A 23,407-nucleotide genomic window follows, 5' to 3' on the forward strand; every position below is an offset into this window, starting at 1 on the left:
CTTTGCTACTCTTTTTCCACGTCTTTTCCTACGTGTCAGAATCAGATCGATATCCAGTTGAGTATACGCGAGTATTTTTCTCCTATACATTACACATTTTCTCCCTACCTATAAATATTTTTTTTCTCTTCAGGATTCCATGTTGAAAATGATCCGATCTTACTCCACTGAATCATTTCTGAATTTTCAATCTTGTACTGAGCTCGTCCGTGTGTTTCAGATGTTCTGAAAATAACTAACGTCTTGAATTCGTAATACTGAAGAATTCAGGCACCATTACTTCCATCAACTTTCTTTCTTTCTTTTTTGGGTTTTTTCCAAATTTAGTATAATATTTTCAATACTTTTGATAGTGTTTGTATGTGTTACACTAAGCCATGAATTTTTTTAAGAAGCTGAATCAGTGTTAATGTTCCGATGGGAATCGGAAATGCTCATATTTTGAAGAATATTCGAGTATCCAAGAATAAATAACTTTTTCTGTACGCACGTTCGTACGCACATACATACGCTCATCACTGCAGGAATATGGCCCCATATCACTGAGCCATACTCAAGTGAGGGTAAGACATATGCGAAATACAGTCGTACCATAACTGTTTTTGTAAGGTATAAGCGTTCAAAGTGAACCTCGACGATCAACTTATCGGGTTTCCAGCTGGTTACGACGGGCACCCGATTTCAAAGAGGTATTCACGCCAAAAAAGACAACAATGCAGATTCAGCAGGGCCGTCCTAAGAGCATCATGGGGGACTGGGCCAAGTGGTTTTTCTGAGGCCCTCTCTGGTAAATTCTAGAAAATTTCAATCGGATCTCATTTTTGTGAGGTCCCTTTGAGGCTCCCAGGCAGTGCTCGGGTCGGCCCATGCGTTAAGACGGCACTGAGCTTCAGATAGTCTTTTTTACCATTAATCGAGCAGACTTTGAAAAGGGCGGAAGCTAATTAAGGGCTTGAGGTGGGGTCTTAATCCGTTGGGAAGATCTTCTTGCATAATTATACCTGCAGTACTTCCAATATATATGTTTCACCTTTAAAGTTACATAGCTGATATATGATGTGGAGGAAAAGGGTAAAACCAGATGAAAAATATTTTCTAAACTATTGCAATTTTAATAATAACACCCTGTGGTTTATCACACGAAAATATATTACAATTTCCTCTTCGAATATATCTATAATAAGAAGCTTAGCCATTAATAACGGTGCTAAACTATGAGTTGAACACCGTTTTAATGGTACGACAAGGGTGGTTGAGGACGGAAGTGACACACTCGTAACAATAGAAATTTAAAAATATAATTAGCACAAATCATTTTCTGTAATAATAAAACCCTTTCAACAATGAAAATATTCATAAAAATCCAAATTATAAAATAGAAATGAGTGAAGGACTTATCCACAGACTAAAGTGAAGGAACGATTATAATGGCATAGGGCACCGCGTCTGGTAAAGCCTTGCACTGCCTTGGCCCTTGACTATTGGCGGCAGTGCTGATGGTAGAGACAGAGAGGGTTCAATACGAAATTCTTCTAAAAACGGGGGGGAGGGGGGAGATATATGAGGAGACATCGATTTCTCTGGAACGTAATTTTAAGTACCTTAACCAATACCGTACAGAAATCAACAGTAAAAAAACATAAAAAAAAGTGTCTTCAAAACTTAAGATAATCGCCGAGATCATACACATTTGAAGGAAACAAAAACGTACACAGTGATATTAGTTGGAGTCAGCAAGACGGCACCGAATACACCGGAAACCCTCTGCCATAATCTTATACTTATAACTCCACCCAAACCCTGGAGCAGGGTACGCACGGCAATCACCACAGAAGCGTTTGGTGTGCGAGGTTAAAGTAAGTACAGTACATACGTAAAATCCATGGCGCCGGACAGATCATCACCATCATTGGAAGGGTTCCTCACTCTCTCTCCTCCTTTTTTTCTTTTTGGTCGTCTTAAGTACTACATGCATAGGAAGAGAAAGTTGGGGGGCATTTTAATTTGTTCCGTTGTTTCACATGCCCACCATTTTGCCTCCTTGTAGAAAGTGGACCTATAATTTAGTACTGGGACCCGATTTTAAAGAGAGTGGTCGAAATAACCCTATTGGTTCTTCTTTTTTTTTGCTTTGGCTTCTTGTCGACGTTGGAGATTCGGACCAAGGTCTTGTCTTTGTCGTTAACTACAAATGCCTTTCGAGTGTTTTCACTTCCCGCCGTTTTAGCATAATGTGAATTTTCAACTACGAAATTGCGACTTTAACGTTTTCCGCCGCCAGTGTATGTGATTATAACGTTTAGGAATTATTCCCCCTTTTTTTTTTTTCATTTTCCTTATGATTTTGGTTGAATTATTCAGTTTCTTTACAACTTAAGTCTAAGAAAAGTAAACAGGGTCTCATACCTTTCAGCATTTTCAAAAATCCTCAAAAAACTATGATCCAGTACAAATATCATAAATTTTTTTAAGTTAACCACTGATTTATTTCAAAATTTTTCTACACATATTTTTGATTGTTATACGCTACGCTATGCCAATACAGTGCTTTTAACGTATCTCCGATACTTAACTTTTTTGCAAATTTGCTCACATCAAGAAAAAAAAATGCTTTACTAACAGCGCCTTTGATAAAGTCTCATGAAATCAATGTTTTTTGAATAAAAATAATTCAAAATAACAAAACTGTTCATTTAATAAAATGAGGTGAAGATTTAGATTTTATTGACACAATCTTATTTTTGGAACTCAAATATTTTGTCTCATTTTATGAACTGAACAGTTTTTTTTCAATTGAATTAGTTTTTATTTAATTATATAAAATTTTACGTTATTTTATCATGTTAATAATGTATTTTTTTTTTAATTTGCAAAACAAAAAAAAAGCACAACGCTTCAGTTGAAAATTACTTCAACAATAAAATTATTTATAATAATAATAATTATTATTTGGAGAAAATTACTTTAACAATGCTATATAGAGAAAATTAATTCGTCAATAATACTTTAGCTGAAAATTACTTCTGCAGTGCTTTTGGGGGAATTCAGTTCTTTAATACTGCTTCAGCTGAAAACTACTTCAACAATATATTTCGAGAAAATTACTTCAACAATATGTTTTGGAAAACATTATTTCAACGATGTTTTGGAAAACATTATTTCAACGATGTTTTGAAAATTCTTCAATAATGCTTCAGCTCAAAATTACTTCAACAATATCTTTGGAGAAAATAACTTCAATATGCTTCAGCTGCAAATTACTTCAACAATATCTTTGGAAAAAATAACTTCAACAATATCTTTGGAGAAAATAACTTCAACAATATCTTTGGAGAAAATAACTTCAACAATATCTTTGGAGAAAATAACTTCAACAATATCTTTGGAGAAAATAACTTCAACAATATCTTTGGAGAAAATAACTTCAACAATATCTTTGGAGAAAATAACTTCAACAATATCTTTGGAGAAAATAACTTCAACAATATCTTTGGAGAAAATAACTTCAACAATATCTTTGGAGAAAATAACTTCAACAATATCTTTGGAGAAAATAACTTCAACAATATCTTTGGAGAAAATAACTTCAACAATATCTTTGGAGAAAATAACTTCAACAATATCTTTGGAGAAAATAACTTCAACAATATATTTGGAGAAAATAACTTCAACAATATCTTTGGAGAAAATAACTTCAACAATATCTTTGGAGAAAATAACTTCAACAATATCTTTGGAGAAAATAACTTCAACAATATCTTTGGAGAAAATAACTTCAACAATATCTTTGGAGAAAATAACTTCAACAATATCTTTGGAGAAAATAACTTCAACAATGTTTGAGAGAAAAAATACTTCAGCAATGTTTTGAAGAAAATCAAGCTGAAAATGACTTCTTCAAAATTTTTTTCGCTCAGAGATTCCCAAAGTATCCCTCACGTCACGTCACCAGGCTCTTAAAGGACGCCGCGTCAAGACGAGAATATTCCTTTGTGCATACACAGTAGTTAAAAGAAATCACAGTTTACCTATTTAAACAATTATAGTTCCTGTGAAGGAGTGTCGCAGCTGTATAATTAAAGGGCAAGGAAACCAATGGTACCAAAAGTTTCAGTCATTGCTTTAAATTAACTTTAAATGACATCTTAAACATCACTTTGCTAACAATGATTTTCGGAGATAGCCATGTATGCAGCAAGAAAATGTTTTGTTTAAAATAATCAAATATAATCTATGTTACACTGCAAACGCGTATATTAATACTTATGACAAAAATAATCTCGATAAGCAACAATTTTTCCTTTAAATTCACAAAATTAATCCTAATTAACAAATTAATTTATTTCCGTAAAAAAATACCTAAATCTTTTTTTCCGAAAATGAGTAAACAGTTTCTAAAAAAGTGATAATTAAACACCTTATCACTCATCAAATGATAAGTATAAACTACGAAGAACTGATTAATATATAACTACTCCGAATGATGTCAAACGGATTTGAGCTCATTATTTTTAAGAAGTTGGGCTTCAAAGGAAGTTTCCGCCATCGTACCAAATGCTCTCAAATCGACGAGTTCCGTCAGTGCTTAGATGACCGCATAAATAACCCTCAAGAATCAAAACGATCATCAACGCAAATCAAGGATTCATAGCGTTTTGATCATTAAAAATGACAGAAAAGACGTCAAGTTAAAAAAGACCGAAGAAAATAAACCTGATATGGAAATGAGTGTGGAACGTGGCGACCTAATGAACGATCCAATCGCCATTAGTTATAAACTAATTCTTTTCAGAAATCGATGTCAAACTCATACAATCAAATATGATTCTTCTTGTTGAGAAAAGCCGAAGACTACGTCTCTAACTATGTCTATATCTTGGCTTAGACCAGAAACTCCTTGTAGTCATTGGGTTCCCCTCGAAACATTGATAGAAGTTCCGCAAAAAATGATAGTGAATATAAGGAGCACATAATATTTCACGGGTTCTCTAAAACGTGGGTATTATTTCGAAAATCTCAGGAATGCATGTGGATATTATTTCAAAAATGTCTAGAACAAAAAATGGTTGAAACTGCTGCTCTAAAATATGGATATTTTCCAGATGATTCTCAGAACCCGTCCCCTATAACATACATATTGTTTTTGAAGATCCATAGTACGAAAGTATCATTTATTTTTCTTTAACGAACATTATTTCTTGGATTCCTTGGAAATGATTGTTTCAACAGCTACCCAAAGCATTAATACTTTTTCCTGTATTCCTTAGAAATGGAGATGATTGTTTTAGACTCCCTTGCACGTGTATATTGTTTTTGAAGTTTCCTCAGGGCAGAAGTGCACAACCTCCTGGAGCAAGGAGCAAGCCATCACGAAGCTCTAAATGCCAAATTAGACACGCCAAGGGGTTCCATCTGTTTCCCTAAAGAATAGTATCAATACACACAACACAATAGGTACATCAGTTTCTTCCTCTCGGACGGTATTCATGTCGTGAATCTGGCCCACGCCATCACGGAGTCAATTCGTTCACGGACCGAAAAGTTTGCGCAACCGCGCGTTAGAACATAGAGATTATTGGGTTCCAAGGGGTTCCCCTTGATCATGGAAATCATTTCAAGGGCTCTGGAAAAGGGTAGAAAAGATTAAGGACGACATGCCTAGGCAAATGAGGGTGAGAAAAAACCTAGCTCGATCGGAACACGACTGCTTTCGATTCACATTTTCAAAAAAAAAATGCATATACAGTATTCGACAGAGAAGATATCTCAACCAAATTTCATCAACGGATAACTTCCCGAATTTCAAATCAAAGTTTGACAATGATTATTGATACGGAAGCCCAGCTTGACAAGTTTGACGCTACTATAGACGGACCAGTTGGAAACTTGTAGAGCCAGTTTAATGTATACAGTATATGGCTCAAACAAATGCACATCAAAAGTAATTAAATCGATATAAAGAAAAGAGCAATCGGTTCCGACGTTTTTTTATGTGTATGGAAACGCTCGGCCGTTCGGATGGATATGACGCAATTTACACATTCTCATTTTTTCCTCTATTACATGACCATCTTGGTCTGGAGGAAGAAGGTATGTGGGCATGTTCCATAAGTGCCCGAAGGAGCTTGTCGTTAGCAGCATCTAGTATTTCCTCCCGAGAAATGAATCATTTAAGTGAAGGCATGTGTAATAATGGATGGAACCGACAAGAGGCGGAGGGACGGACGAACGATTTGCAAAGCTAAAAACCAGCATGATGGGTCATGATGGATAAGAAAAAGAAGATGACTTCTTATTCCTTTTTTTTTTCCACTTGTTTCTTGGTATTTCCTCGGGGCATTGAGATAGGTTTCCTCGTACAAAAATGTTCATCGACTTCTGTTTTATGAGGTTTCATCCCTAGTAGGACTGTCTTACAGCAATGGACTGGTCGTAGAGTTCAAAATTGGAAACACAAAACAAATGGCTCAATCGTTTTTCTGTTTTACGATATAAAGCGACAGCTTTACGCAACTGCATAATCTCGAAGCTTCATTGAGCTTCTTCATTGTGAATTACAGTGGAACCTCGATATAACGATACTTTGCAAGAAAAAATATCATTGTAGAGAGGTTATCGTTGTACCGAGAGGTGGCATTATCATCATTCACCACCAAATTTATGTTTTTGTTTGCATTTATACTGAATTGGCGTTGTTAGTACCACCGTAAAATGCATTTACTCCCAGAAAAAAATTCTAATTGATTGGTTGATGAATAAAATACCTTCGTTTCACCCTGGAAAGTAGTTTACTACACACTTTTGTGTGATACACAGAAAACAGCTTTACGACAACTCCATTAACACTTTCGTTTGATCATTTTTGTCGCACCACGGTCATTTTCTGCACACGAGGGCTAATTAGACCGGGACCTACAATTTATTGCCGATTCCGAACGGCAGGCTTGTTTTTCATACTCATCGAAAGGTTGGTGCGCTAACCCCTCGATGGGGGACTCCCTGCGGTAGCAATTTGTGCTGCGGTCAAGTCGCCGTTTTTTGTTGTACCACTGTGTCAGGAAATTTTTCTGACAAGGACGAACTGGGTATCGAACTCGCGACAATTAAAAATATAACATCCTTTGGTATTTTAGGCGAGCATCTTATCGACCGGGCTACCGCGCCCTTTTTTCACTTTCAAAGGGATTGAAATATTATTGAAGAATTGATATTCCTAAAAGCGTTGTTAAAATATATTTTCCAAAAGAATTGTTGAAATAATTCTCACCTGAAATACTGCTGAAGGAAAATTTTCCTCAAAAGCATTACTGAAGTGATTTTTCACAAATGCATTATTGGATAATTTTTCACAAATGCATTATTGGATAATTTTTCACAAAAGCATTGCTGAGGTCATTTTCTCCAAAAGCATTATTGAATAATTTTCCTTCAAAGAATTATTGAATAATTTTCCTTCAAAGAATTATTGAATAATTTTCCTTCAAAGAATTATTGAATAATTTTCCTTCAAAGAATTATTGAATAATTTTCCTTCAAAGAATTATTGAATAATTTTCCTTCAAAGAATTATTGAATAATTTTCCTTCAAAGAATTATTGAATAATTTTCTTTCAAAGAATTTTTGAAATAATTTCTGCGGACCCCTAGCAATCTCTTGCGGACAGCCATTTGAGAACTATTTCACTAGAGTACCAGGAGATCATTCAGGGGTGCCACGAAAGATTTTGAGGATAGCATTGCATTGAAAATTTTGATACGGATATGAATCCTAAGCAATTATAAGCAAGACTCATTAACATTATTCTCAGAGAGTTGCAGAGGGTCTTGAGATCGGGAGTAAGAATTCATTCACTTACAATTCAGGATTAACGGAAAACATTTCTTAATTAATGGAAAATGATTCCAGAGTAGGTGAAAAATAATTCTAAAATTAATGAAGGAATTGAAAATTAAAAAGAGAAATTACTCCAGAATTAATGAAAATTCAGAATTCATGAAATAAATAATTTTCAGAATTATTAAAGTCTTCCAATAACTGATGCTCCAACCCCCCCCCCTCCCCCTGTTTGATTCGGGGGCCCAGGGCTCAGACTCTGTTGGCCCACCGTGGACCCGTTTAAGACACCGTGGACCCGTTTTTACTAGCTCCATTTTTACCAAAATCATTTTCACGGTTCGTTTTAACGAAAATTCTGTTAATGAGAAATTATAGCCTGCTGTATTTAACAAGAAATTTTAGTTCAAAATAGTCGATGGGTCGCAAAGTTGATCATGTTGTTGATTTTGGGTCACGGCATAGAAAAAAATTTAGAGCCCCTGTGTTTGAAGAAGCATGTTTTTCCATCATTCTCAATTCTTTTCTCAATTAAATCACACATTTCCAAAACTCTTTACTATTCATAAATCCAGCTAAAACTACATTTATTCCCAAAAAACATTCAAATTTCTTACGAGATAATTTACATTCGGAGGGGAAAAAAATTAGATAATCACGAGATAGATAATGAGCAGGAGAATATTCATTATTTTTTTTCATCATTTTTTAATGAAGAAATTCATGAGTTCGAAACGAGTTGGAGAGCAGTGACGAAACATAGATTTTTAATATACTGATTAAAGAGTTCGTTAATCGAGTGAGCGGCGATTAAACGCCCAGCGCATAAACCCGAATGGTGCCCCTCGGGGGAATTGAGCGCCCCCCCCCCTCCCAATCATGGTGTATTTGCATCAGCAGGTGACACGCCCAGTTTCATATCTCATCTCATTTCTCTAAAAAGCATTATTCTATTTTTATTAATTTCTTTTATTATCACTTCTCTCCCGCTAGCAAGGCCGAATGACTTGATGACCCCGCGTTGAAGATAATTTCATTGAGCATTTCTTTTTTAAATATGAAGCCTTTAGCTTACCGGAGGTGACTTAATAGAATGCATACATAAAGATTAGCATGCTATTAGCACACACACACACGCCTCATTGAATGGAGGATTTCCGTTTAGACGAAATTGGTTTCGAAATTATGTGAATATTTTTCCGGCGTTTAACTTTTCTAATATTGGCTATAACTCAACTTGTTAAGGGATTGAGTCATTGTTTTTCTGGCAGAATTTCGACTTTTTCGTGAAAATTGGATATAGTTTAATAATTTGATGACAAAAAAAAAACGTGTAAAATACTATTTTTATCGAATATTATCGTGGACTCGTAGATTAGATGTAGCGACTCCTCAACAATATATCCACGTCAATCAATTTTCAACAATATTTATTCCCCAATGATACCTCAACAATATCTGTGAATTAATTCTTCAATAATATCTTTGCTTCAATTCTTCAGCAGTATTTCTTTACCAATGACTCTTCAACAGTGTTTCTTCTCCCATGACTCTTCAACAATACTTAAATAAAAATCCCTTTTATAATAATATTCCAGCTGAAAATGGCATTCACATCAATCAATTTCCAACAGTGCTTCTAAGACAATAGATTTCAGATCAATAAGATTTCGACAATGCTACTGCAATGGCCCTTCAATAATATTTATGCTACAATGATTCTTCAACAATGTTTATGCTACAATGATTCTTCAACAATGTTTATGCACCAATGATTCTTCAACAATATTCATGCTCTAACGATTCTTCAATATTCATGCTCCAATGTTTCTTCAACAATATTTATGCTTCAATGATTCTTTAAAAATATTCATGCTATAATGATTCTTCAACAGTATTTATGCTCTAACGATTCTTCAAAAATATGCATTCTCCAACGATTCTTCAACAATATTCATTCTCCAACGATTCTTCTTCCATATTTATGCTCCAATGTTTCTTCAACAATATTTATGCTCCAATAATTCTTCAACAGTATTAATGTTCTAATGATTCTTCAACAATGTTTCTGGCCAATGACCATTCAACAATATCTCCGCATCAAGTTTTATACAATATTTTTCATCAATGACTTTTCAACAACATTTCTCTTCCGATGACTCGCCAACAATTTATTGGATGGAAATAACTTTTCTAATAATACTCCAGCTAAAAATGGCTTCCACTTCAATAAATTTCAAAAATGGTTGTGCAAAAATTACTCTTCAAGAAATCCTGGTGAAAAACTATTCCTCCACAGAATGCTTATATCTTAAATACCTTTTGCTTTTTTTCAGCTGAAAATTACATAAACATAGCTTGTAAAGAAAATTTATTATTTAATTACAATTTAGGTGAAAGTCTCTTCAACAATATTCATTTCATGCAAATTTAAGCAATGCTTTTATGTGAAAATTGATTTTCCCAGAATGTTTGAACTCAGTGATTCTCGAAATACCCACTACGTCTTAAAGGAAAGTCGCCGAGCTTTATCAAGGACGCCGAGTCAACACGAGGATATTGCTCTTTAGTGGAAAGTAATATAGAGTTTACCCTATGCAATAATAGTTCCTGTGAGGGAGATGCAGCTGTATAATCACCGGACAAGGAGACAATCGGCGCGTAAAATTTTAGAATCACTTCTTTAATTAAATAACGATTACTTGGCTAAAAATGATTTTCAAACATTATATTCTCTGATATTGATCATGGCCAGTTTTTTCGTTAAATCAGTCGAACATAATCTTTAAACTATAAACGCTTGGATAAATATTTATAACATAAGTAGTCTAACAACCAATCATGGCGCCAGGAACAACCTAAGTCAAGATTCCGGCCCTCTCCTTAATATCAAAGCAAATAAAGCGCATTTTCTTTATAAAAACCCAGGAAAAACATCGTTTCCGTAACGAAAGATTTCAGGCATTTCATGTAATATTAAATGATAGCTATCTTGAAAATAAAAATTCTATTTTTAAGTCGAAAAAGATAATTTGACGAATCGTGAAAGAGCGTCCGGGTTAAAAGATTTCATAACTCACTTTCACCAAAGTGGAAAAAGGTATAGACATCTCATGTTCTCAACACAACAGCTCCAAATTTTCTGGGGCGGGGATTTTCGTTAGATAAAAACCCCATTTAAAAAAAAAAAAAAGGTATTTTATTTGAAGAGCGTAATTTATAAAATCAGTATCTTGCAAGTATTTTTCTTATTTTGTTTCGTTGAGGGAGAGGAGCCCGTGGAAATAGTTTTATTTATTTATTTCCCAAAAGAGCACTTTAAGAATTCTTTCTGGCCACGATGAACGAATAAAATATTCTACTCGTCGTAGGGTACTGTACTTTCTTTTTAATTTTTTTTTTCCTGTTTCCACGTAGATGTGTTCAGAATATAAACTTGCTGTCAGACCTATAGTGTTCTTTAAACGATGGCAAAAAATGAGCACCGCCAGTCCATAGGATACTTTTATATCTGAAAGAATGTGCGTTGTGTGTGTGTGTGTGTGTGTGTGTGTATGCTTTGCCCATTTCGTATAAAAAGAATAGCGGTTTCAACTTGAATCTCTCGGGTACCATTACACTCTGGTAAAGTACATTCCAACGAGACAAAGTGAAAGAGCGTACGTACCCGGTATGTTGCAAGAATAATATAAAAAGCACTGTTTTTTTGGAATGATTCGTCCGTATAAAGCAATATAGTTCCGGGAAAATACAGCTTCGTATTGTGTTTTTTGTAGGTGTATGGGAGAAAAAATTTATTGAAAAAATTTAAATATGAAGTAAGACATAAATTTTCTCTGAAGCATTTTTTTTTTTTTTTTTTTTACTTTCCATAGATTTTTTGAATTTGATATTTATCTGCTGAAATTTCAAATTTTGAATTTCTGTAATAGAAATAACCCGAGATGGGTTGGTATCTTCAATCTTTGATGAATATTTTAGGGACAGCCGCAGAGTTTGGAACGGCTATCGTGAAAGCCTCAAAATTGATGGGACTTGGTCTATTGGCGTGAGGGTTTAAATTTTCAACGTGTTCCGGCAACAGGTCGATTACCTCAGTCTGATTTTCGTCATTGTAGGTAATGGGGGGGGGGGGAGAATTGAAACTTCTCATACATGTTATTTAAGTAACTTGTAATGTTATGCAAGAATTATGGCAGTTTCGTTAAGGTATCTGACTACTTTTAAGACATCATTTTGGAAGAAAATATCGATTTTTTTTTTCAATTTTTTATGAGACCCATTTCTTGTGATTCCAAAACAGGTCTTATTTTATTTATATGATGTCTAGAACCGAAGTAACGCCCACTCTAGTGTTGCGTGTGTAGCTACAAGTAATCCGTGAATAAAAACTTTATGCGAAGAATGCTATTCTTCATATTTGACTTGAGTTTGAAACATGATTTCTAAAAATCTATTAATTGTATCGATTTTCAAATAATTTTAACATGATATTTTGTCATACATTGTTTAAGCCATGAACAAACATCTGAAATTTATCACATTTAACCTTCTATATACAAGTATTTTATATACGACTAGCTATAATACGGCGCTGCCCGGGTTTTCTTCAATGAGGCTTTTTTGGATCACGTGACATGCCCCTCTTTCTTTGAGGGACATACAAACCGTGTCTAAGTTAACCAATATAGCGACGTCCTGCGCGACTCATGAAATAAACAAATTTAAATTTAAAGAAACGTAGGAATGAATAGTCCCCCCCCCCTTTTTTTATGGGTGTTAGGTATTTCGATTCCCTCCCCCTGAACTTCAAGTCATCCATCTCTGCCTGTTTCAGCTTCCAAAAATGCTTAATTAAAGCTGTGGAATTTTTTCGATGCACTTTACGGGGCCCATAACTAATTTTAAAAACATCCTAAACGATATGAATTTATGCAAATAAATATCAAAAGACAATACGGAGAACTTAATTTTCATGCTTGAGAAGATATAAATAAAAAGTTGAAATCAATGTTATTGCATTGGATATTCAACTCAAAATTAGGTCCGGCTAATTACTTCATACTTAATTTTCTGGGCTTCGTATCTCCAAGCGAATTCAATATTTCAAAAATCGAGAATTCAATTTAATTTTTAAAATTATTGATGTGGCAGGAAACCCCCCCCCCCCACTAAATTTCCGTATTTATGCAGTTAAATCGGCAATTTTAATACTGATTTCTATGAGGATCACCCTTTTCCTGACCATCAAAGCGATGATGGTGATGATTATAACGTCTATTCAAAAAGCCTCATTACTGAGAGTATTGAAAATGTGGCAAACCATTATAAAGGCATAAACTATTATACATAACTGGCAGCATTAAAGAAGTGACAAACCATTGTTAAGACATAAACACGTCTGAAACTCAGACCATTTGGGGCATTTGCCCTGTTCTGACGAAATTCTAAAGTAGCCTATCGTTCAAGTCGGGTCCCATTTGGTATATATGCAAAATTTGGCGACGATCGATCTAAAATTGTAGATTTGTATAGAGAACATACACATACACACACACACACACACAGACACACACACAGAAAATCAATTTTATATATATAGATTTATAAAACGAAATTTCAAAAACTTCGCACGTACGTCAACGAATTTACGTGTAATCTTATAAGCATGCCATACAATTCTTTAAATTTTGGTTCTTAACCTGCATCATCAATAGTTCAATGTACAGTTGAAAAGATTTTTTGCTATCATGTTTCGAATATCGCGTGAATTTTTCTTAAATTTTGACATAAAAATGACTTTTCCATAGAAAATGACATAGGTAGCCTACCCCAAAAGACATTATTGTTTCCACCGTTTCAAGAAACTTTCTGTCAAAAAACGCTATTAAAGTTCACTCCACCACGATTTTATAGAAGAGTGCCTAGAAAGGTAGTAGGATACCTAAAGAAATTTGGTAATTAATAAAAAATCTATTTATGCTCTCCGCCCTCTACCGTTGATTTAAAACACTAATTTTTTGATTGATGCGTATTTTATGCGATATGTTTGTCTACATTTTTTTTTAATTTTCTACTATAAATTGTGTTTCTAATAATATTTATTATAATTGAGCTCAATAATAAATGAATTAAATAGTTAAACATCAATTAATACATTTTTTTAAAATTTTGTTTCCTTTTAGCATAGTTTCGGTTTCGTTATAATTGTGCGTACTGATATGAATTAGTTTTGCTTTTTTAACGTCATCTGTCTTTAAGAACAACTTTTTAACATAAATTATATATAGATATCATTTTGTGTCCAATACATATATTAGTTATGGGGTTAAGTTATAAATCAAAATTTTTGTATGAAATGGTGTTTAATGGGCCGTTGAACGGTAATAAACGTTGTAAACAAACGGTGTGTTTCTACTCCCTTACTCGGAACATTTTCTTTAAAACCGGGATTTTTGTATGGCCACAAAAATATAGTGACACTTTGAATAACACCAACCATAATTTTGTTTAATTAATTTGAAAACTTTTTTTTTTAAATAATTCTGTAAATATTTCTTTCAATAATTCTGAAAATATTTCTTTCAATAATTCTGAAAATATTTCTTTCAATAATTCTGAAAATATTTCTTTCTGAAAATATTATCCGTTGATTCTGAGTATGGTTTCTTCGTTGATTCTAAAAATATTTTTCCTATTGATTCCTAAAATATTTTAATTACAAATTTTCGTGAGTTGCAAAATACCTTTTTACACTAATTCTAAAACTATTTCTGAAAGTAATTTTGTGCTTCTTTAATTCTTAAAACTTCTCTTTCACCAATTCCGGAATATATTTTTCATTAAGGTGTATTTTTTTTTTCAGTTAAAAACATTCAAATTCTAGAACGACGTAAACCTTTTCGTTGTTTGCCGGCACGGATCCAGTCTAATGTGCAGGGAGGGGCGATTCATTGTGTAGTTCGTTGGATCCTCCCGTATTTTACGGGACAGGCTAATTTTTCGCCATGTTATCTGCAGCTGTTGGGAGGGACAATCGCTCCCTTCTGGGTCAGCGCTCAGTTGGCGGGCCACTGCAAAAACAGAAAAAGAAAGACAAGAAGGGCCCTTTGTTTTCGCAAATGCTGAAACGGACTCTGCGGAATCGTCCTCAAAATTCCCCATATACGAAAATGCACCGTGTGGAACTGTCGATACACCTTCAGCATCACGTGTGGCCCATCATTAGCTGAAGACTCCTGATGTAAGGACTTGGAGGAAAAAAAATGATAATAATGACTTTTTCTTGTCCTTTCTCATACCCTCTGCAAAATAATTCATAATTTTAAGAAATTCTTGAGGCTTCTACTAGTCAACTCACCTCCATTTCGTCCGCCTGTTTTGAAACCAGGTCTTGACTTGAGCGTCGGTCATTTTGAGCTGTTTGGCCAACGTGGCCCTCTCGGTAGAAGCCAGGTATTTCTGTTTGTGGAACCTCTTCTCCAGTTCACATATCTGCATCCTCGTGAAGGATGTCCGGGGTTTCTTCCTCTTTGGTGGGGTTCGGTTCTGGTAGGGATGCCCGATACGTCTGGGAGGCACGGGTGGCATACCGGGTGGGAGTGAAAAAGGCACTGCAAAAATATAGAAATGCTCGGTAAGTTTGATAATTTATCACTTTTACCGGTGATTATGAACAAAACCCAAGTATCGTGGGTGAATTTGACAAATGCTAAAACATATTAGCGCTTTTACTAGTGATTATGCATAATATCCTAGAATTTAATTGGTGAATTTGGTAAAAATGTGGAAAAATTCGTAAATGAGTCTCGGTAGTATTTGTGATAAATATTGTGTGATCCCGATATAACAAAGCCCTATTTAATGAATTTTATGATTTAACGATTTTTTTTCATTCCTGTGAAAATTAGTCAAATTAAAGAATTTGTTAAATAGCAGTTCGTAATATCGGAGTACGACTTCGAAGTTTTTTTAATGAGAGTTCGTTACATCCGGGCACGATCATATCGTTTTTGTTAAATACAGTATCTTTATATCGAGGTCCAATGGTAGAATTCGTCTATCGCCTTAAGACAGTAAAATTCGATAAATTGGAGTTTTTTATATTGAGGTCTGATTGTATAAGCTAAAAAAAAATTGTTAAATGAGAACTTGAAAGAATTTTGTAAATCAAAGAATTTGTGAAATTGGGAATTCGTTATATATAAGGATATAATCGTGAAATCTGTAAATATGAATTCATTATATCGAGGTTCGATTTCAGAATCCGTCAAACAGTAGTAAATCATGGGAGTTATTTCAAGGATGTTCCGAAAAATTCATGATATCAAAGCTTATTGTATCCGATTCCGGCTTTCGCTCACATGTACGGTCATTTAAATAATAAATGTTGTCGTGGAAATCGGGACTGATTAAACATATTTAACAGTACGAAATGGTGATTTGCATAGTAAAGAGCATGCTAAATCGTACTATGTTGAATATATTACCATTTATCATGTTTACCTAAGACGCTGGGGTACATGATCGCCGGTTAAAAGTGATACATTTATCAAACTTACCGAAACGATTAATTCATGCATATATCGTATCATTATATCGGGGAATATGGTAAAATTTATCTTTTTATTGGGGTGCGACTATATTCATTAGACTAATTTATAATAAATTCCAAGTGTTCATCAAATTTACCAACGATACTTGGTTATTATGCGTAATCGCCGGTAAAATTGATAATTTCTTTCGTGTTTATCAAATTCATCAATGAAACTTTTGTATTATGCATATTCGCCGGTTAAAGTGGTAGATTTATCAAATTTACAAAGACGATTGATAAGTATGCATAATTATTGGTTATTATGTATGATAACTGATTTATCACATTTACCGTAGCCCATATATATTCATTTCTTTTGGTGCGTTTCGATTTTCATTCAGTGACATGATTGATTTTAAATTTAATTTCGCCACACTGGCTTTACAATGAGGAATATCAATTTGGGGTAGTTACAATATTTTACAATATTGTCATCGGATATACGGCTAAATAGGCTCTAGGAAAAAAAATCACCCAAGTCACTCGTGCATAATTGGAGGCTCGATCGGTAGCGTGTGACGCTCTCGCACCTGTAGCCCGCTCGAATTTCAAGCTCTGTTACACAGTAACCTGTGCCACGCCTCACAAATAATGAAATTGATCGCGCTGCGATCTTTCAAAGGCTAACCATCTGTTACTTACATAACATGACTTTACCGGTATGGCAGATAATAGCTACGAAAGTCGATGGAAACATGAAATGCAGATGAATTTTATAACTATGCGCTGTCACGGAAGCATAAATTTCAAGAGACACCATGCGAAATTTTTTTGTAATGTTCAAAATAATGTTTTCGACCCGAATCACAAAAATTGCAGGAAAACATTTGAAATGCAAGATGGATTTCTCTAATATAGGTGTTACGGTGTGATAAATGGGTTATTATACATAATAACCGGTTATTATACATAATAACCGGTTATTATGCACACTTACCGAATGCCTTGGTAAGTTTGATAAATTTATTGTAAGTTAAGTAAGTTTAATCGCCTTGGTAAGTTTGATAAATTTATCACTCACATAAAATTATCGTAATACCAGTCGTTGGTAAATTTGATAAATGGTAAAAAAATTATCACCTTTACCCGTGATTATGCATAATACCCTAGAGTGTAATTGGTGAAATCTGATAAATATGTGAAAAAAAATTCTGAGTATAGTATGTGTGATGAATATATTCAGACCCGATATGCGATGATAACAAATTTTACGATCCTACCCCGATATAGTGATACAATACATGTATGAATTACCATGTATAGTATATCATATAGTACGATTTAGCATGTTCACCAACGCCGCGACGCTTGTGTGCTGTGCATAATCACCGGTAAAAGTGATTTAATGGACGGAAATTTATCAAACATGCCGAAATGCTCTGCAATTATGCATAATAACCGGTTTTTATGAATAATAACCGCATTTATCACATTTACAGTAAATGATTTACCGTAATATAGGTATTGCTAAAAAATATATTTTTTTTTTTCCATTTATTTTATTTTTACTTCGTTAAGAAAAAGTCCAAGCACATCAAAAATGTTTCGTATTAACCGAATTTCATAGTAATTATCCGAATTTCATGGTACGGGGATCCTAATATGTCCAATGCTTAAAATATTCAAATGAGCCATAAGTTTCACAATACAGTAGAAATCGGTTATACGATAGCTTATCCGGGATACCATGCCAATAAACGTCTGTATACGGGCTGGTTCCCAGCAGTGTTTTTCAACTTTCCTGAATCTGAGGACCAGTACAATGTCTGAAACAATTCGACGGACCACAAACTTTTACAACATGCTGGTGTCCCGTATTCTACTCGGTGAATGAAAAACTCGCTGTGAATATTAATTACAGAGAATAATCCTCCCCCCCCCCCCCCCCCCCAGTAATTATCCCCATCCCGAGAATAATAATTATCCCCAGCATAATGCCAACTTTTGGAAGAAAAAAAAGTTGGCAATATGCAGCGGAATCAGACCCCCCAATCCTCTAGCAATTCGACTTGAGCATTAACCAATACACTACGGAGACATGAATTTCCTTTTTTTTTTTACAACACGCACAGTAGTGTGAGGTCAATTTTTGTGAATTCAGTGGTCGAAGTATCTTAATAAAACCTCGTATTCACCTGATATGGGCTATTTGAACTCATAGACCAGGGCTCTCAAACCTTTTTAACCCGCGGCGCCCCCTTATCCGTGCACCACCATTTTTCGGAGCAAGTTAACAAAGAATCTCTTCGAAAAACCATCGTAATTAGGCTGAAACTCTGAGGCGTCCCTGACAAAAATTGGCGGCTCACCAGGGTGTCGCGGCACACAGTTTGAGACAACCCCTGTCATAGACTATCAAGACCTCATGCCTACTTGATATAATTTCCTGCACCCCTTTAATGTCCGGTCAAATTTTCTGAATTTGATCAAACGTTAAAACAATTTAATAAGATTCGATCAATTTTCTGAATTCAGAGGTGAGTTTTCTTTTCTCACTCTGCAAACTATCTATCATTGAACGCAAATATAGCAAAACTTTACAGAGCTACACTTTACACTTTATTGTCACTTCACATTACTTTATTGTCTTATAAATTAAAATCGATTTTGTGAAAACTTAAATTTCTTCTTCACTAATTTTAATAAATTTAAAAAAATTCAAATTTTAAGTTTAAATTCATCTTTCATAATTTTAATAAAATTAAAGTTCTTCTTTACTGATTTTAATAAATTTCAATTGTTTTTTTTTCTAATTTGAATAAATTTAAATTCGTTTTTTCCTAATTTTTATAAATTTAAATTTCTTCTTTACTAATTTTGATATGTATTTTTAAATTTTAGTACTTTTTAATTTTAAATATATTTTTTAAAATTTTCATAATTTTAATTTTAAGAATATTTTCTAATTAACTATCCGTTTTTGATTCACCTCAAAGTATACAAATATTTTTCATAAGCTCTTTTCATTACACATTCACCATAATTGTATTTGTGTGATTTGGTTTTTGATTATCTCTACGATTGATGGCATCACGAAATTTGTAAGCAAGTTTAATAGATAAATTTAATGGATAAACCGATGCTTAGCGCTGATACGATTCAAAGCTCTTGATGTTAATCGTATAAGTAACGACCAGTTTTTACGACTGCTTATACAGTCATCTATCTTAATAGACTTTGGGTATCAGCTGTTTGTCAATGCAACCTAATGATGCAGCAAAAATCATTGCAACAACCTTGAGCAATATCATTACGTGGTACCATTAAACATTATACGACATTTACTTATCTTTAGTGTCGAAGGATGATAACGGTACCAAGGTTCAACGAGAGGCATTACTAAATAAAAAAAAATTATTTATTAGCCAAATAACTGACATGAAAATATTATGAAGCCTCTTGATAGCGTATTCAGTTTATGATAGCTATACCAAAAAAGAAAAAAGATTGTAAATATGTGAAATTATTCTGAGAATGCTCACGAATGTTTTGGGGACAAAGGATAGAAAATATATATCAGGCTTTATATGCTAGAGCAGTGTTCTGCAAAGTGGGCAATATCGCCCACTTTGGAGAACACTGAACACACCAATATCGCTCGGGGTTTAGTATAGGATCCTATGGGGTGGCTTGAGTTTGGGGTCGACGAGAAGATAAAATAAAGAAGGGGGCGATGGAATGAAAAGTTTGAGAAACTGTGTTAGAGCCTTGAATTTAAGTAGAAATACTTTATAGAGATGGGGTAGGTATATGATCCACACATATTTTATTATTATTATTCCGTAGAGACTCAGCAAATTATTCATTTATAATTTCGATTAGACTATAAAAGTCGTTTTTGATGAGAAAAAAAATCACTCATTACAGTTTCGATGAGAAATTTAAAATTGTTTCATCATAATTTCGATAAGAAAGTGAAAGTAGTTCATGAAAATTGGACGAGACTTTGAAAATCATTCGCTATAATTTGGATGAGATGTTGAAAACCATTCTTTAATGAAACTTCTGAAATCCTTCATTGAAATTTCGAACATACTTTGTGGTTTATGTGAGACTTTAAAGATCATCCTTTGTAATTTTGATGAAACGTTGAAAATTACTCATCATAATTTCGACGAGACTTTGAAAATCGTGATTATAATTTCGACGAGACAAAATCATTCATTATCATTTCAATAAGACTGAAAATCTTATCTTTTAATGAGACGTATAAATTCGTTCAGACTTTGAGAATTTTTCCATTATAATTTCGACGAGACTGAAAATCGTTCATTACAATTTCGACGAGACTGAAAATCGTTCATTACAATTTCGACGAGACTGAAAATCGTTCATTACAATTTCGATAAAGCTAAAAACCGTTCATTACAATTTCAATGAGGCTCCAAAACGAATTTCACACGCATAGAAAATTTCAACGCGCCATCTATAGAAAATTTCAACGCGCCATCTATAGAAAATATTACATAAAATTTAACGAAATATCTCAATGATGTTCCCCCAAACAGACATCCGTGGGATTTTCGACAGGGCTCCAAAACATATTTCATCTGAAGTAATTCTAAAAACTTACACATAGATTTTTTTAAGAAGTTTTACGAAGTTCATTACATAAATATTTCGAGTTCAACCATATAGGTTAGTTTTTATAATAACAAAAAAAATTATATCAAATATTTTGATTTTGTCTAAAAATAAGGATTTTTCAGCTCGATAATACCTGATATTTTTTTTCTATTCTCTCATAGCCAGTCTATATGCTTTAAATACATTCTTAGATTTTTATCGGATTTTTTTCCCATTTATTTCCTCTTTTATGAGTGTTTTTACCCCCTTTTTTTTTCAAATAGCAATACATCATATAATGCATTCCATGTATAGTAAAAACCAGTTCTATTATTAATGATAAATAAAATAAATCTTGGCTCTCAAGCGAATCCAAATTTACATGTTTTTATCGCCAGATCCGTGCGTTAATTCGAACATTTTGCCCAAGAGGAGACTTCTACATTTGGGAACATGATAAAACGTGGTAATCCTGTCTCATAGAGTACAAAAAAAAAAACTCGCTCTACCAGATCAATCCATCAGCATTCTCAATGATAGACCACATGACAAAAAAAAAAAATTGTGATGGTAATAAATGGCGGTATTAAAAATAGAAGTGGTGAAACACATCACTATGGTGCCAGAAAATCGGCGAAATACAGCCAACGATGAAAAAGAATCAATAAAGATACATTGATGCGAAATCATTATCGGTAATCCATTGTTCTTGTCGCAAATGATAAAACACGCTGGTTTGGAAGTGTTAAAGGAATAGGAGGAGATATGGATTGTTATAAGTTTGATAGAATAGAAAGAAAATCGTTTTTTTTTTTTCCTATCCATGATTAGCCCAACCCCCACATACCAAGAGAATCGATTAAATGGGTGGAGTTCCTTCTTCGAAACAATAGCATGTTACATACTTCAGCGATGAGCATTTTTCACGGATTATTCCTCTGATTTTCACTACTTATATTTCTACGCGTCTTATCGAAAACTATTAGACTGCAATTAACTAATTAAATTGGTTATAACTGCGAAAGGTATCGAATTAGAAAATATATGTTCAGGAAATTTTATCAAAACATTTAAGGAGTTTAAAAAAATTATATCCAATATTTGGAATTCGAAAAACTGTATCGAATACTTGGAGCTTAAAAAATTATATCCAGTTCTTTATTTAAAGAGTTCGGGGGAAAATATTTCCCACATTTGCAGTTCAGAAAATTATATTGAGTATTTGGAGTTCGGAAAATTATATTGAGTATTTGGAGTTCAGAAAATTATATTGAGTAGTTGGAGTTCAGAAAATTATATTGAGTATTTGGAGTTCAGAAAATTATATTGAGTATTTGGAGTTCAGAAAATTATATTGAGTATTTGGAGTTCAGAAAATTATATTGAGTAGTTGGAGTTCAGAAAATTATATTGAGTATTTGGAGTTCAGAAAATGATATCATGTAGGCTACTTACTTAGAAATAATACTATCAAAACTACTTGAAAAATTATATCAAACAAGTTGGAGTTCAGAATATTATATCAAATACAGTCAAACCTCGTTAGTGCGTCACCCGGTTAACACGTCACTCCGCTTACCGTGCCACTTTTTGGAAGTCCCAATTGTCCTCAGGTAGGAATTTGCACAGCTATGGCTTACTCCGTTTAACGAGTCACTCCGTTTACAAAGTCATATTTTTGCTCTCCCAAGAGTGACTCATTAACGAGGTTTGACTGTATATTGAATTCAAAAAATCATATTTAGTATTTGAGTAGTTCAGAAAATTGTATCAAACATTCCAGAAATGTCATTAAGTCTTATATTCACAATACGTTGGGTGTCCAGAAGATTATAATCAAACATATTAAGAAGTCCATAAAACTTGGAAAACCAACTAGAATTCTCAAAGTTTTATTAATGTATTTGAGAGTCATGTAAGTTTTAATAAACATTTTAATTTGAATATATTTGCATTGGAAGAAAGCAGGTGTCGGGTGGAAGGGGGGGGGGGTATGTTATCGAAGTGTTTAACATTTTCAATGGGGGTGGAAAGGATTGACCATGAATTATTAATACATCGTCAATCAACTGCTTAGAAGGCAAGAGGACTCCAGCATTGGCATAAGCAAGAGAGGGGGTTTTGGGGTTCATATCCCTCCCTTGAGCTGAGATTTTAGTGTTATTTTATAGTAAAAAAGCCTGGAAACACCCTTCCCCTTCCGGAAGGAAATTATGGAAAACCCCTCCCTTGAGAAAATCCTGTGTACGCCTATGGACACTAGTACTGTTTGGTAAGGGAGAATTTTAGGTTGTAGTGTCACAGGGTGTTTTTCCTCTGATAAGTTTGTTAATAAATGGAACAGCTTACCCCCGGGGTACGTGAATTCTAACAAAATTGACACGTTTGGAAAAAAATGCGATAAACATAGT

General features: G+C 33.9%; 1 protein-coding gene across 1 annotated transcript in view; it reads right to left on the reverse strand.

Moving 5' to 3' along the window:
* LOC149083925 (uncharacterized) overlaps window positions 1–23,407 on the reverse strand; it is a 41,647-nt gene that overhangs the window by 15,670 nt on the left and 2,570 nt on the right. Inside the window, exon 2 of the mRNA XM_089234303.1 lies at window positions 15,195–15,447. Coding sequence (XP_089090429.1) covers window positions 15,195–15,447 — 253 coding nt within the window. The remainder of the gene's footprint in view (window positions 1–15,194; window positions 15,448–23,407) is intronic.

Source organism: Pholcus phalangioides, unplaced genomic scaffold, assembly GCF_987345545.1.
Source record: "Pholcus phalangioides strain wild (caught in Gottingen) unplaced genomic scaffold, Ppha-v1.0 ptg000008l_1, whole genome shotgun sequence".
Lineage (NCBI taxonomy): Eukaryota > Metazoa > Arthropoda > Arachnida > Araneae > Pholcidae > Pholcus > Pholcus phalangioides.